The sequence below is a fragment of the Triturus cristatus genome, chromosome 12 (genome assembly GCF_964204655.1).
Source record: "Triturus cristatus chromosome 12, aTriCri1.1, whole genome shotgun sequence".
Taxonomy (NCBI): Eukaryota; Metazoa; Chordata; class Amphibia; order Caudata; family Salamandridae; genus Triturus; species Triturus cristatus.
Window position 1 is genome coordinate 819,655,210 of NC_140595.1, and position 13,134 is coordinate 819,668,343.

The 13,134-nt window shown below is 48.7% G+C and overlaps 1 protein-coding gene across 1 annotated transcript in view; it reads left to right on the top strand.

Moving 5' to 3' along the window:
* The window catches only part of LOC146782980 (IgGFc-binding protein-like), a 334,560-nt gene that overhangs the window by 285,644 nt on the left and 35,782 nt on the right, over positions 1–13,134 (top strand). Inside the window, exons 83-87 of the mRNA XM_085639314.1 lie at positions 63–310; positions 711–840; positions 6,180–6,378; positions 9,831–9,995; positions 10,810–10,940. Of these exons, the coding sequence (XP_085495440.1) occupies positions 63–310; positions 711–840; positions 6,180–6,378; positions 9,831–9,995; positions 10,810–10,940 (873 nt within the window). The remainder of the gene's footprint in view (positions 1–62; positions 311–710; positions 841–6,179; positions 6,379–9,830; positions 9,996–10,809; positions 10,941–13,134) is intronic.

Here is a 13,134-nt window from a genome sequence, read left to right on the forward strand (position 1 = left end):
CGCTAAAAAGTGTTTTGAGTGCCCTTATTGAAGATATGTGAGTGACTGCCTCCTCTCCGCAGGGTTCGACAAATGCACTATCTCTGGAGACCCGCACTACCGCACCTTTGACAACTTTGTCCACCACTACCAGGGCAAGTACACTTACACCCTTTTGAAGACGTTCAACCTCTCCAGCCAGCTGCAGCCCCTTAACATCGAAAGCAGGAACAAGTTCCCCTTGCTGAACTCCCGCGTCTCCTTACTGCGCGAGATGTACATCGAGGTGTTGGGATTCTCTGTGCAGATGCTACAGGACATGAAACTGGTGGTAAGTGCTGTCCTCCCTTAATAAGTGTGGGGAAGGGGTCCTTTGTAACAAGGCTGACTTACTACTAAAGAGGATGCAATTGGGGGGTAATAAAAGGGTTTTAGGAAGGAAAGTCACCCACATGAGTAATCACTCTGGGGATGGAAGCATGTAACTTACACTTTTGTACTAAGTTTACACTCGGTGTTTGTGAATACTGAAAGTAGTAAACTTACTTCTAAGTCTAAACTTAATCAAAAGTGTAAATTTTGCAGCATGAATCCTTTTCTGGATTAACATGCTGTGCATTATTCTGCCACCTAGTGGTTGGTACCTCTGTGAATCAGGCTGCCATTCTTACTCTGAGAGGATTGGATGTCCTGTGATGCTGTGATACCATGGGTGTCCATCTCATCTGCAGGTGAATGGTCAGCGGGTCACGCCTCCCTTCGAGCCCAGAGAAGGCTTCCGCCTGTACCAGAGGTCCAAGAAAATCTACCTGGAGACCAACTTTGGCCTCTCCATTTCCTTCGATGGGAAGGAGTATGCAGGTAAACAGCAGAGCGGAGACATACTCTCCACCTTCCTCTCTGACACTCCCACCTTCATGTTCCTCTCTGGAGCACTTGCCTCTGCCTCTTCTCCAGCTCTTTCACTCCAGCACTTTCACCTTTTCCTTCATCTCAGGCACTGCTTCCTCTCACATCTGTCCTTCCTCTCCAGCATTCTCACCTCACCTATCCTCTCTGGCACTCTCACATCTGTCGTTCCACTCTAACACTCTCACACCTGTCCTTCCTCTCCTGAACTCTCACTTCACCTATCCTCTCTGGCACTCTCACCTTTGGCATTCCTCTTCTGCACACTTACCTGTGCCTTCCTCTCTGGCACTTCACATCTGTCCTCCTTCTCCAGCATTCTCACCTCACCTATCCTCTCTGGCACTCTCACGTCTGTCGTTCTACTCCAGGACTCTCACTTCCACAGCAGTCTCAAGTCTGACTTCTGCTCTGGCAATCTCATCTCTGCGCCACCTCCTTGTCATCAACACTTCTGCATTCCTCTTGATACTTTCAACTCTGCCTTCTTCAGCTTCCACTGGCTCTTCAGCACTTTCACCAACACCTTCCTCTATGGTACTCTCACATCTGTCTTCCTTTCAGGCACTCTCATTTCTCTCATCCACTCCAGCACTCTCACCTTTGCCTTCATCTTTGGCACTCTCACCACTGCCTTCATCTCTGGCACTCTCACTTCTGCCTTCTCTCACCACTGCCTTCATCTCTGGCACTCTCACCTCTCCCTTCACCTCTGGCACACTCACCTCTGCCTTCTCTCACCTCTGCCTTCATCTCTGCCACTCTCACCACTTCCTTCATCTCTGGCACTCTCACTTCTACCTTCTCTTACCTCTGCCTTCTCTCACCTCTGCCTTCATCTTTGGCACTCTCACCTCTGCCTTCAACTCTGGCACTCTCACCTCTGCCTTTTCTCACCTCTGCCTTCATCTGTGACACTCTCACAGCTGCCTTCATCTCTGGCGCTCTCGCCTCTGCCTTCATCTCTGGCACTCTCACCTCTCTCTTCCTTTCAGGCACTCTCACTTCCCTCATCCTTTCTGAATCTCACTTCTATCATTCCTCATCTTCCTTCTCACATCTGCCTTCCTTTCTGCCACGCTACCTCCCCTTCCTTCCTGGCAGTTTCACAGCTTTGCTTCCTCTACAGCACTCTCATTGTGGGCGTTCCTTTCGTGTGCTCTCACCTCTGTTTCCTCTGTGGCACTTTTACTTCATCCTTCCTCTCCTGGCATTAACATCTTTCAGCCTCGTCGGCGCTCCCACCTCACCTTTCCCCACTGGCCCTGTGGCCTCAAGCTTCCTATTCAGCCATCTCTCCTCCCCAATGCCACTGTGACCACTGTCTTTAATTCAAGCATTCTCACCTCTAGACTCCCTCTGCAGCACTCTCACCTCTGCCTTCATCTCTGGCACTCTCACCTCTGCCTTCTTCTCTGGCACTCTCACCTCTAACATCATCTTGGGCACTCTCATCTCTGACTTCCTCCCCAGCACTCTCACCTCTGCCTCCATCTCTGGCACTCTCACCTCTGACTTCATCTCTGGCACTCTCCCCTCTGCCTTCATCTCTGGCATTCTCACTTCTAGACTTCCTCTCCAGCACTCTCACCTCTGCTTTCATCTCTGGCACCCTCATCCCTATCTTCATCTATCGCACTCTCACTTCTAGACTTCCTCCCCAGGACTCTTACCTCTGCCTCCATCTCTGGTACTCTTACTTCGGTCTTCATCTTGGGCACTCTCATCTCTGGCTTTCTCTGGCACTCTCACCTCTGCCTCCATCTCTGGTACTCCTACTTCTCTCTTCGTCTCTGGTACTCTCACCTATGAACTTCCTCCCCAACACTCTGACTTCTGACTTTATCTCTGACACTCTCACCCATGTCTTCATCTCTGGCACTCTGACTTCCTCCCCGGCACTCTCACCTCTGCCTCCATCTATGGCACTCTCACCTCTGCCTTTATCTCTGGCACTCTAACATCTGGCTACATCTCTGGTACTCTCACCTCTGACTTCCTCCCCAGCACTCTTACCTCTGCCTCCATCTCTGGTACTCTTACTTCTGTCTTCATCTCTGCCACTTTCACCTCTGGATTTCCTGTCCAGCACTCTCACCTCCACCTTCATCTCTGGGACTATCACCTCTGCCTTCATCTCTGGCACTCTCACCTCCACCTTGATCACTGTCACTCTCTCCTCTGCCTTCATCTCTGGCACTCTCACCTCCACCTTGATCTCTGTCACTCTCTCCTCTGTCTTCATCTATGGCACTCTCACCTCTGCCTTTATCTCTGGCACTCTAACCTCTGGCTACATCTCTGGTACTCTCACCTCTGACTTCCTCCCCAGCACTCTTACCTCTGCCTCCATCTCTGGTACTCTTACTTCTGTCTTCATCTCTGCCACTTTCACCTCCACCTTCATCTCTGGGACTATCACCTCTGCCTTCATCTCTGGCACTCTCATCTCCACCTTGATCTCTGTCACTCTCTCCTCTGCCTTCATCTCTGGCACTCTCACCTCTGTCTTCCTCTTTAACACTCTCAAATCTACCTCTCCAACACCCACTTCTGCCTTCCTCTAAATATTGTGAACTCTACCTTCCTCTCCAACACTCCCACCTTCAGGCTCCTCTCTCACAGTCTGACCTCTGCATTCCTTTTAGGCACTTTTATGTCGCCCTTCGCCCAGTACTCTCACCTCTCCCTTCCTCTCCAGTACTAGTAGCTCCACCTTTCAACCCTTTTTCTGTTTACCAGTCTACCATCCTTAACATCTGCTTTCCTTTCTGGCGCTGCCACTTGCATCGTATGGCACTTCACCATGTCATCTGACACTTTCACCTCTGCTGTCTTCTCTACCACTCTCACTTCTGTTTTCCTGCCTGACTGTCTTTCTTAATCTTCCTGTCTGGCACTCCCTTCTCCATCGTCCTATGAGGCACAATCACTTCTGCGGACTTCCCCTGCACTCACCTTCGCCACCTTGTCTGGCACTGTCACCTCGCCCTACCTTTCTGGCACACTCACCTCTGTCATTCATCTCTGGTGCTTTCTCCTTTGCCTTCCTTTGGCACTTCCATCTCCCTCTCCAGCACTCTCACCTCCATGTTTCCTCTGGCACTCTAATCTTCTAATCCCTGTCTTGCTCTTCAACCCTCTAAGGTCATCCTTTCACCAGCACTCTTGAGTTCCCCGACTGTGTCATTCTCTCCCTCTCTTTGTCTAGCTTTTATTTTATACATGCCTCCAAACCTAACATCTCCCCTCCCTCCTCTTACTCCGACCCTCTTCTTTGCTTCCCTCTTTCTTACACAACCTCCACCCTAAGGGCCCGATTCACAGAATTAACTTAAGACAAAATCCTAAACTTACTACTTTTGGTATTCACAGAATGCACTTACTACTTTTGGTATTCACAGAATGCACTTACTACTTTTGGTATTCACAGAATGGATTTACGACTATTAACTTTACGTCCACATTCGGGCTGGAAATTCCGGCCCGGAGGCGGAGCTTCTGGCCCGGAGGCGGAGCTTCCGGCCCAGAGGTGGAGATTTCGGCCATGGCTAAATCTCCGCCACCGGCCGGAATCCCCACCTCCGGGCCAGAAGCTCCGCCTCCTGTGCCGGAAGCTCCGACTCCAGGCCTGAAGCTCTGCCTCCAAGCTGGAAGCTCCGCCTCTAGGCCGGAATCTCCGACCCGAGTGCGGACGTAAAGTTAGTAGTCGCAAATCCATTCTGTGAATACCAAAAGTAGTAAGTGCATTCTGTGAATACCAAAAGTAGTAAGTTTAGGATGTTGTCTTAAGTTAATTCTGTGAATCGGGCCCTAACTTCCTTCCTCCCTCCCCTTCCTCCTTGCTCAACCTTTCCCCTCTTGTTCTTTGTTCATTACACTGCCCTCTTACCCTAACTTCCTTCCTCCCTCCTCTTCCTCTTTCCCTCCTCTACCTCCACCTTTCTTCCCTCCTTCTCTCTTTATTACTCATCCCTCTTACCCTAGCTTCCTTCCTCTCTCCTCTTCCCCTCTCCCTCCTCTTCCTCCTTCCTCAGCCTTTCCTCTCTCCTTCTTTCTTTATTACTCATAACTCTTACCCTAGCTTTCTTCCTCCCGCCTCTTCCTCCTTATGTCCTCTCTCCTTCCTTCTTTATTGCAGAATGCCCTTCCTTCCCCCTGCTTTTCTTCCTTCCTTCCCTCTTTATTACACATTCCTCCACCCTGACTTCATCCCTCCTCTTCCCGAGTCCTCCTCCCCGCCTGTCTCTCTCCTTCCCTCTTTATTACTCATCCGTCCACCCTGAGTTCATCCCTCCTCTTCCTCCTCCCTCCTCTTCCTCCCTCCCTCCTCTTCCTCCTTGCTCATCCTTTGCTCTCTTGTTCTTTGTTTATGACACAGCCCTGTTGCCCTAACTTCCTTCCTTCCTCCTCTTCCTCTCTCCCTCCTCTTCCTTCCTCAGCCTTTCCTCTCTCCTTCTTTCTTTATTACTCATCCCTCTTACCCTAACTTCCTTCCTCTCTCCTCTTCCTCTTTCCCTCCTCTACCTCCACCTTCCTCTCTCCTTCTTTCTTTATTACTCATCCCTCTTACCATAACTTCCTTCCTCCCTCCTCTTCCTCTTTCCCTCCTCTACCTCCACCCTCCTCTCTCCTTCTTTCTTTATTACTCATCCCTCTTACCCTAACTTTCTTCCTCTCTCCCTCATCTTCCTCCTTCCTCAGCCTTGCCTCTCTCCTTCTTTCTTTATTACTCATCCCTCTTACCCTAACTTCCTTCCTCCCTCCTCTTCCTCTTTCCCTCCTCTACCTCCACCTTCCTCTCTCCTTCTTTCTTTATTACTCATCCCTCTTACCCTAACTTTCTTCCTCTCTCCCTCATCTTCCTCCTTCCTCAGCCTTTACTCTTTCCTTCTTTCTTTATTACTCATCCCTCTTACCCTAACTTTCTTCCTCTCTCCCTCATCTTCCTCCTTCCTCAGCCTTGCCTCTCTCCTTCTTTCTTTATTACTCATCCCTCTTACCCTCACTTCCTTCTTCCCTCCTCTTCCTCCTTACATCCTCTCTCCTTCCTTCTTTATTACAGAATGTCCTTCCCTCCCCCTGCTTTTCTTCCTTCCCTCTTTATTACACATCCCTCCACCCTGACTTCCTCCCTCCTCTACCTCCTCACTCCTCTTCCCTTTCCTCTTTCCTCCTCCTCTTTCCTCCTTCCTCTCTTTAGGACTTGTCTGGTATGGTTTTGGTGTTGACCCCTGACCTCCAGCTTCCTTGGTCGCTGACGCTTGCCTCCTCTCCCTTGACCCTCACAGAGATCGTCCTCCCGAGCACCTACCGCTCACAGGTGCGTGGCCTGTGCGGAAACTATGATGGCAACAGCAAGAACGACTACATGCAACCGGACGGGACGGTGGTTGCCTCCCTCAACACTTTTGGCAATAGCTGGAGGGTGAAGGAGCGAAGCCGGGCCCCGGGGCCGGAGGAGCGGGCGCAGGAGCACCGGATCCACAGGTGAGCAGCAAAGCGGCCTTTACCCTGCACCGGCTGGGTTTAGCCAGCCCCTGTGGCACACCTGTGTGAACATCTACTCTACAGGTGCCAGGCGCTTAGTCCCTGTGCCACACCTGTGTGAACATCCACCCTACAGGTGACAGACTGTGACTCCCTGTGATCACCTATGTGAACACTCAGGACTACAGGTGACAGGCTCTGAGTCCTTGTGACACACCTGTGTAAACACCCAGGACTACAGATGACAGGCTTTGACTCCCTGTGCCACAACTGTGTGAACATCCAGTGCTACAGGTGACAGGCTCTAAGTCCTCACAGTTCTGTTAGAGTGCCTGCAGGATGCAGGGAAGCAGCTCCGCTACTCCACGGGAGTACCTGGGTCTTTGTTGAAGGCAGGCAGGCCTCACAGGCTTTTGGTGGCACAGCAGCTGCAAGATGAGACAACTTTGGCGCAAGTTTGTCGGGAACAGGTCGGCAGGGTTGGCAGTAAGTCAGTTGCTTCTCTACTGTCCTTGCTTCTTGCGGCTCTTGGGTGTCCTTCTTCTTAGGTTGGCTGGAATCTAAAGTCCTGGCATCAAGGGGTCCCCAAAAAACTCAATTTAGGGGTGTGAAAGGGAGTGAGGGGTAGTAGCCAATAGGCTACTTATCCCTGGGGTCACTACACCCGCTAGATGACCACTTCTTTTGGGGAGTGGGCACCACCCTGTCCCAGAGTTCCTAATTCCACCACACACAAGATATTGGAATTTCTAAATTCATGTTCACTTAAGTCTCGTCACCCTAGAGGTGTGTCCAGCCTGGCAGTGCAACACGCCTCCTGCATAGCTAATTTTCCCACCTGTCATGGGGCCAGATGACCTCAGGGCAGGGGGTGGCATCTCCCCTGTCTGGGGAAGCCTTGGGTCGCATATCTAAGGCGGCAGAGACATTTGAAGCCTCCTGCCTTGATATGCTGACTTACCAGCCTTCCTGGGGAAAGCAGATGATAACATCTCTCCCCAGAGCAGGCATTGTTTCCGTCCTCTGAGAGCGAAGGCTTTCACCTCCTAGGGAGTCAGAAACTCATCTGTGGTGGCAGGCAGGACTGGACCAGTCAGCCAACACACTTGAGGGCTGGTAGGTTTCAAGGGGTACCCTCTGTGTGCATGTATTAATAAATCAGTCCCTGGAATCAGTGGGGGTTTATTACTACGAGGTGTTTGATACCAAACATTACGGGTGGGCGAAGAATTCTGCTCCATCGGTGGACTTTACTGAGTTTTGCCCACTCTGTGCTCTGCGCATAGCCCCCGAAAAACTCTGTGAAGTGATGCGAAGCCGAGATTTTTCTCTCGAGCAGCTCGCCAATGTTAAGTTGGCGAGCGCTAGCTAGAAAGAATCACGCGCTAGACCTCCTCCCGGCGAGATTTCTCAATGTGGGTGGTTGCGACCGCTCTTGTGTTGAGAAATCTGCTGCTCGCATTGAGGAAGCTGCCACTCGAGTAGACAGCAGCAGCGCCCTCTGGCACAACGCGTAGTGCTGTTCGCACTGATTTTACAGCACAGGACAAACTCCCGATGCTAAAAATAAGTGCGAACAGCGTGACACAGACGACCGGTAGAGTTTTACCAGCACTTTGCGGAGTTCCGCAGAGTAAAACTCCGTGAGCTCCTCCCAGGCCTACCAAACACCATAGGTTTCAGGAAAGCCATTATGTAGCTGAGGAACTTGTTTTGACCAGTGCCCAGAACATAACTTCAGATGGCTTCCCTGCTCACTTGCAATGTGCACTAGACATCACAGGGGCATATCTGCTCATGCAGATATGTCCTCACATAAAATATAATGCACCCTGTCTTAGGGCTCAGTGGCCTGCTGGAGGGGTAACTTACATATATTAGATGCAGTGACTTTGGCATGACACACAGGACTGTGTCATGTTTTCACTCATGGTTTGCACCGGGAAACAACCTTTACAATGCAACCATTACATCGCACTACATTTACAACGCAGTCATTACATCGCAACATCCTTTACAACGCATGTCACTACAACGCATCCATTACATTGCATATCACTACAACGCATGACACTACATTGCATGTCACTACAACGCAAGCATTACATTGCATGTCATTACAACGCATACCATTACAACGCATAGTACCCCTACACCATCCAACACTTACCCTACTGTTGCACCCCCTGGAGTTAGAATAGTAATTTTTACCCCTACACTATCCAACACTTACCTTAAATGCAATGTAATGGTATGCGTTGTAATGGTATGCATTGTAAAGGTATAATGCGATGTAATGGAATGCGTTGTAAGTGTAGTTTTAATACATTTGTTGTAGTGGTATGCGATGTAAATGTATGCATTGTAAAGGATGTTGCGATGTAAAAACTGTGATGTAAAGGCATGCATTGTAAATGTATGCGTTGTAACGTCATACATTCGTTTGCATCATCTCACGCAGCCTGCACTGGCAGTCTGTGTGGAATTTGTATGTGGGTCCCTTAGGGTGACATAAGCTATGCTGCAGCCCTTAGGGACCCTCTTTAGTACCCATGCCCTAGGTACTTGGGGTACCATTTACTAGGGACGTACAGGGGTGCTAAAGTCCTTAGCCAATTATAGCACAATTAGAGAACACCTTGTTTTGGGGAAGGAGCGCTGGCACTGAGGTCCGGGAGCAGGCCTCAGTGCACTGCCCGAGTCAAAAATCAGCATCCAGTAGCTAAAAAAGGGGTAAAAAGTGGGGGCATAACTGCAACAAAAGCCCAGTTTCCTCCAACTCGAGAGAAAGAGTGGGGGTAGCTTGATAGAAGGGCTGTTTCGGCAGAGAATTTGTGAATACCCAGCAAAGAAAGTTCAGGATAAATAGTGGGAAAATGTTTATGCTTGTTTGGTAAATATAGTTTTAATGAATTTAGTTTCATTTGGCAAAATGTTAAGCCTTACTTTTAAAACGTCATAATTCACTAATAATCTTAATTATTTTTCAAAATTCTTGAACTTATTTATTAAAAAGATAGGGAATTAGTTTGCAACTTTTGATTGAATAAGCCAAACTTTTGAAATCCTTAGGTTAATGAAGGCTGATATTACCCAATTGTTATAACTCTCAGTCAGCATTTCTGGTGACATAGGCATCTGTCCTCCTTCTCCAAAACTGGATGGTTCTTCCTTTGACTCACGCAATGTCAAGCCAGTGATAAGGAATGATTCAAGCGTATGAATCCTTCAAAGTTAAAATAGTTTGAAAACTTTAATTAAAGTTAGGTAACTTTTTTTCCCGATGGGTGTGGGTGCCCATCTGGTTTTTCAGATGAGGGAGCGTGCCACACAAATTAGAGTTTTTTAGGTTGTAAGAGAATTTCCAACTGGGCGTAAATTTGGTGTACAGAAATTTATTTTTAGAGTAAATTACAATCAATTAAAAATATAATTGTTTCGTTTCTCACCAGACGAGAGGTGACAGATACTGATCCAGAAACAGGCTTCGAGACCATTGAGTGCACGGAGGAGCAACTGCAGGCCATGAATGGGACTCATCTCTGTGGAGCCATCTCAGACCCCCAGGGGCCCTTCTGCGACTGCCATACGAAAGTTCCTCCATATATTTTTCAGGAGTGAGTACCATGCAGTCTAAACGTATGTGTGAGTCAGTTGGGACATAGACGGGCTACAGGGTAGTAAAGAGACCTTTAGAAATGCCAATGCCTCTAAAAAGGAGGAGTGTTGCAGAATCAGCACATGTCGGGGGAGAGGCGTGTTGACTCACGAAGGAGGCAACAACTGTGCTTGTGTGGCTGTCAGATGATCACATGTCCTAGAAAAGAAAACTACTGAAGCCATTGATCATAGAACAACACATCTGATGGTGGTGACGGGAGATGTGGGCGAAGGAAGATGGTCTTCCAAGGTCAGACAGGAAGTGAAAGTTTACAGACTGCATTTGGCTCCAGGTACACATGTGTCACCTCCTGCCTACTAGAGCAGCCTAACTCCTGGGGTGCGGATGAGGGGCAAGGGTTCACAAACAATTGCAAGAAATATTCAGCTCATACTCCCTCTGTAGTGGAAAGGGAAGTGGACCCCAATCAAGGAGAGATTTGTGGTGGTTGAGGTCATACTTTGGTTGCTCTTTAACCTGTGGATAGGAGCTTCTTAACAAAGCTCCCAGTGGTAGAACCTGCAGATGTCCAGACAGATGATGGGAAAGCGGCCAATACTGAAGAAGCTCCCACCCCTCGAAGACCAACATCTTGACTCCTGAGACTCCAGGTTCCCCACTGTGGAGTTGCTTGACTGTACTTGATCCACAACTCTTTCTGAGTAGTTGCAAGAAAGGTGGAGGAGGGGACCAGCCAGGCATTGAGGTTTGTGATACCGGGGAGGTTGGGCCTAGCTAGAGTTTAACCATTTCTGCTCTCCATCCCTCAGGAACTGCGTCTATGACCTGTGCGCCCTGTACAATAACACGGAGCTCAAGTGCCTGAGCTTTGAGGCATACGTGCAGGCCTGCCAGGAGGAGGCTGTGTCCCTCAGGTCCTGGAGGGCTGACACTAACTGTGGTGAGAAACTTCATCCTTCCTTCAAGGGAGTACGAGGTGGGGTGGTACTGCCTGGAAAAATCTGCTAATGAAGGGTAGAGCTCTGTCAGCTACTCTGTGTAAGCATGTGCTAATGACGAGTTATGATCATAGAATTGTCAGTTTACAACATTTTGTTTATATTTAATACATATTAAAAGGCACATTTTCCAAGCCTAATAGCATGGAATGAAACCCTGTGTTCGAGGCATATGAGCTGTAGATCATATGCTGTGCATAGATCGCCATCTAGTGTTGGGTCCGGATGTTTGCACTGTGTTTTTCTTTGAAGAAGTCTTTCCAGTCACAAGGTAGGTGACTCCTCCTGATAGAGCGCATGGGCATTGACTCCATTGTCAGATTGTTTTTTTCTGCCATCGGGTTCGGATGTGAATTGTTGCGCTCCGGTTCGGCACCGTTTCTTCGGGCCTCCTTCAATGCGCAATCCACTACCCTCGACGGTATTGTTTATCGATTGCGTTTACCATTCTCTGCATATCGTTTACACTCGAAAACCTTTGATCGGAAGATTCGGGGAAGGTAGTTGGGCCGACCCGCGCCCGGTTCGGTAGCAGTCAGTGGAACGGACTCCATTCAAGTTCTGTCCAGGGTTTCGCGCTAAGTTTCCACACACTGACTTGCATGAAGTGTGCAACATCTGCCTATCACCGGAACACGATGAGAAGGACTGCGACACGTGTCAGTCTTTTTGAGTGAAGAAGACACTCCGTGACCGTCGGGCTCGACGTCACAAAATCTACCAGCAAAGTGGCTCGCCGCCAGATCTCCTCGGAGACGAGTCCGAACACGAAGAATCACAAGGGCAGGAAGCCGAAATGGAGGAGGAATACATCTCCGTGTCTGAAGCTGACTCCGATGCCGAAGACCTCTCACCGGGACAATGGATCTTGAGTAAAGAGACTTCTTTCCCCTACCATCTTCTCCATAAAAAGGCTCTGGTCCCTCCACTGCCTTCGGGCCAATTTTGGCACCGAGAAAAGGTTTTGAGCAGCCCCAATTCGAGTTTGGTGCCGAAACATAAACAACAGCCTTCCGGTTCAGGTTCTACTCGTCCCCACGCTGGTACCGACCCGAAACCTACAGCGTCGAAATCCAAACACCTTCTGGTTTCCGTACCACCGGTCTATAAGGCTAAATCTTCAGAGCCGAAAACTTCGGAGCCGAGACTTTTGACACCAAAACTGGTGTCCGAAGAAAGTACTTCAACTAAAGAGCCTTGGACTGATATTCCACCTTCGGATCCGAAACAGAAGGAGATTGTGATTAATCCAGAAACTGGACAGATTCATGCCAAACTTCCTGAGAAGAGGAAAATGGGCTTACCACATTCCTCTAAAAAGGAAAAATGTGAGTACTAACCCTTCTCGCCCAGACATTCCTACTTCTTCAATCATTGATCCAAATTTACTCATTACACCTACACATTCTCCTCCACCACCATCACCTGACCCACAAGATACAGGGGATGGGATATAGATGACTACACACCACAGGATACTGACCCATGGGATAATTATAATGCTGACCCTCAACCAAATAATGACACCGACCTATATCCATCCAGACCTTCTCCTCCGGATGATAACATTGGATATATTGAGCTAATTCACAGAGCTGCACAATATCATGGAGTAGAGCTTCATAAAGAGACTTTAGAGGAGGATTTTCTGTTTGACACACTAAGTTCATCTCAAAGGGCTACACAAACATTATCAATGTTAAAGGGTATGCTTAAACATACTGATGACATCTTTAAAGACCCTGTAAGAGCTGGAATCATCACTCCCAGGGTAGAGAAGAAGTACAAATCTGCACCTAATGACCCTGTATATATCAAAGGCCAGTTACCCTTCGACTCTCTGGTAGTATCCAGTGCTCGTTAAAAAAAAGCTTATTCGCAAACAACAGGGGAAGCCCATCCTCCTGATAAAGAATCCAAATTAATTGATGCTTCGGGCAAATGGGTAGCGTCGCAAGAAGCTAATCATTGGCGCATTGCCAATGCTCAAGCACTATTGGCAAGGTATGACAGAGCTCATTATGATGAGCTCGAAAAGCTCATTGAATTTCTTCCTGATGAGCATAAGTCTAGAGCTAGTGCCCTGATTCAAGAGGGTAAATAACTAATACCTCTATCAGGTGTGCTCTAGATGAG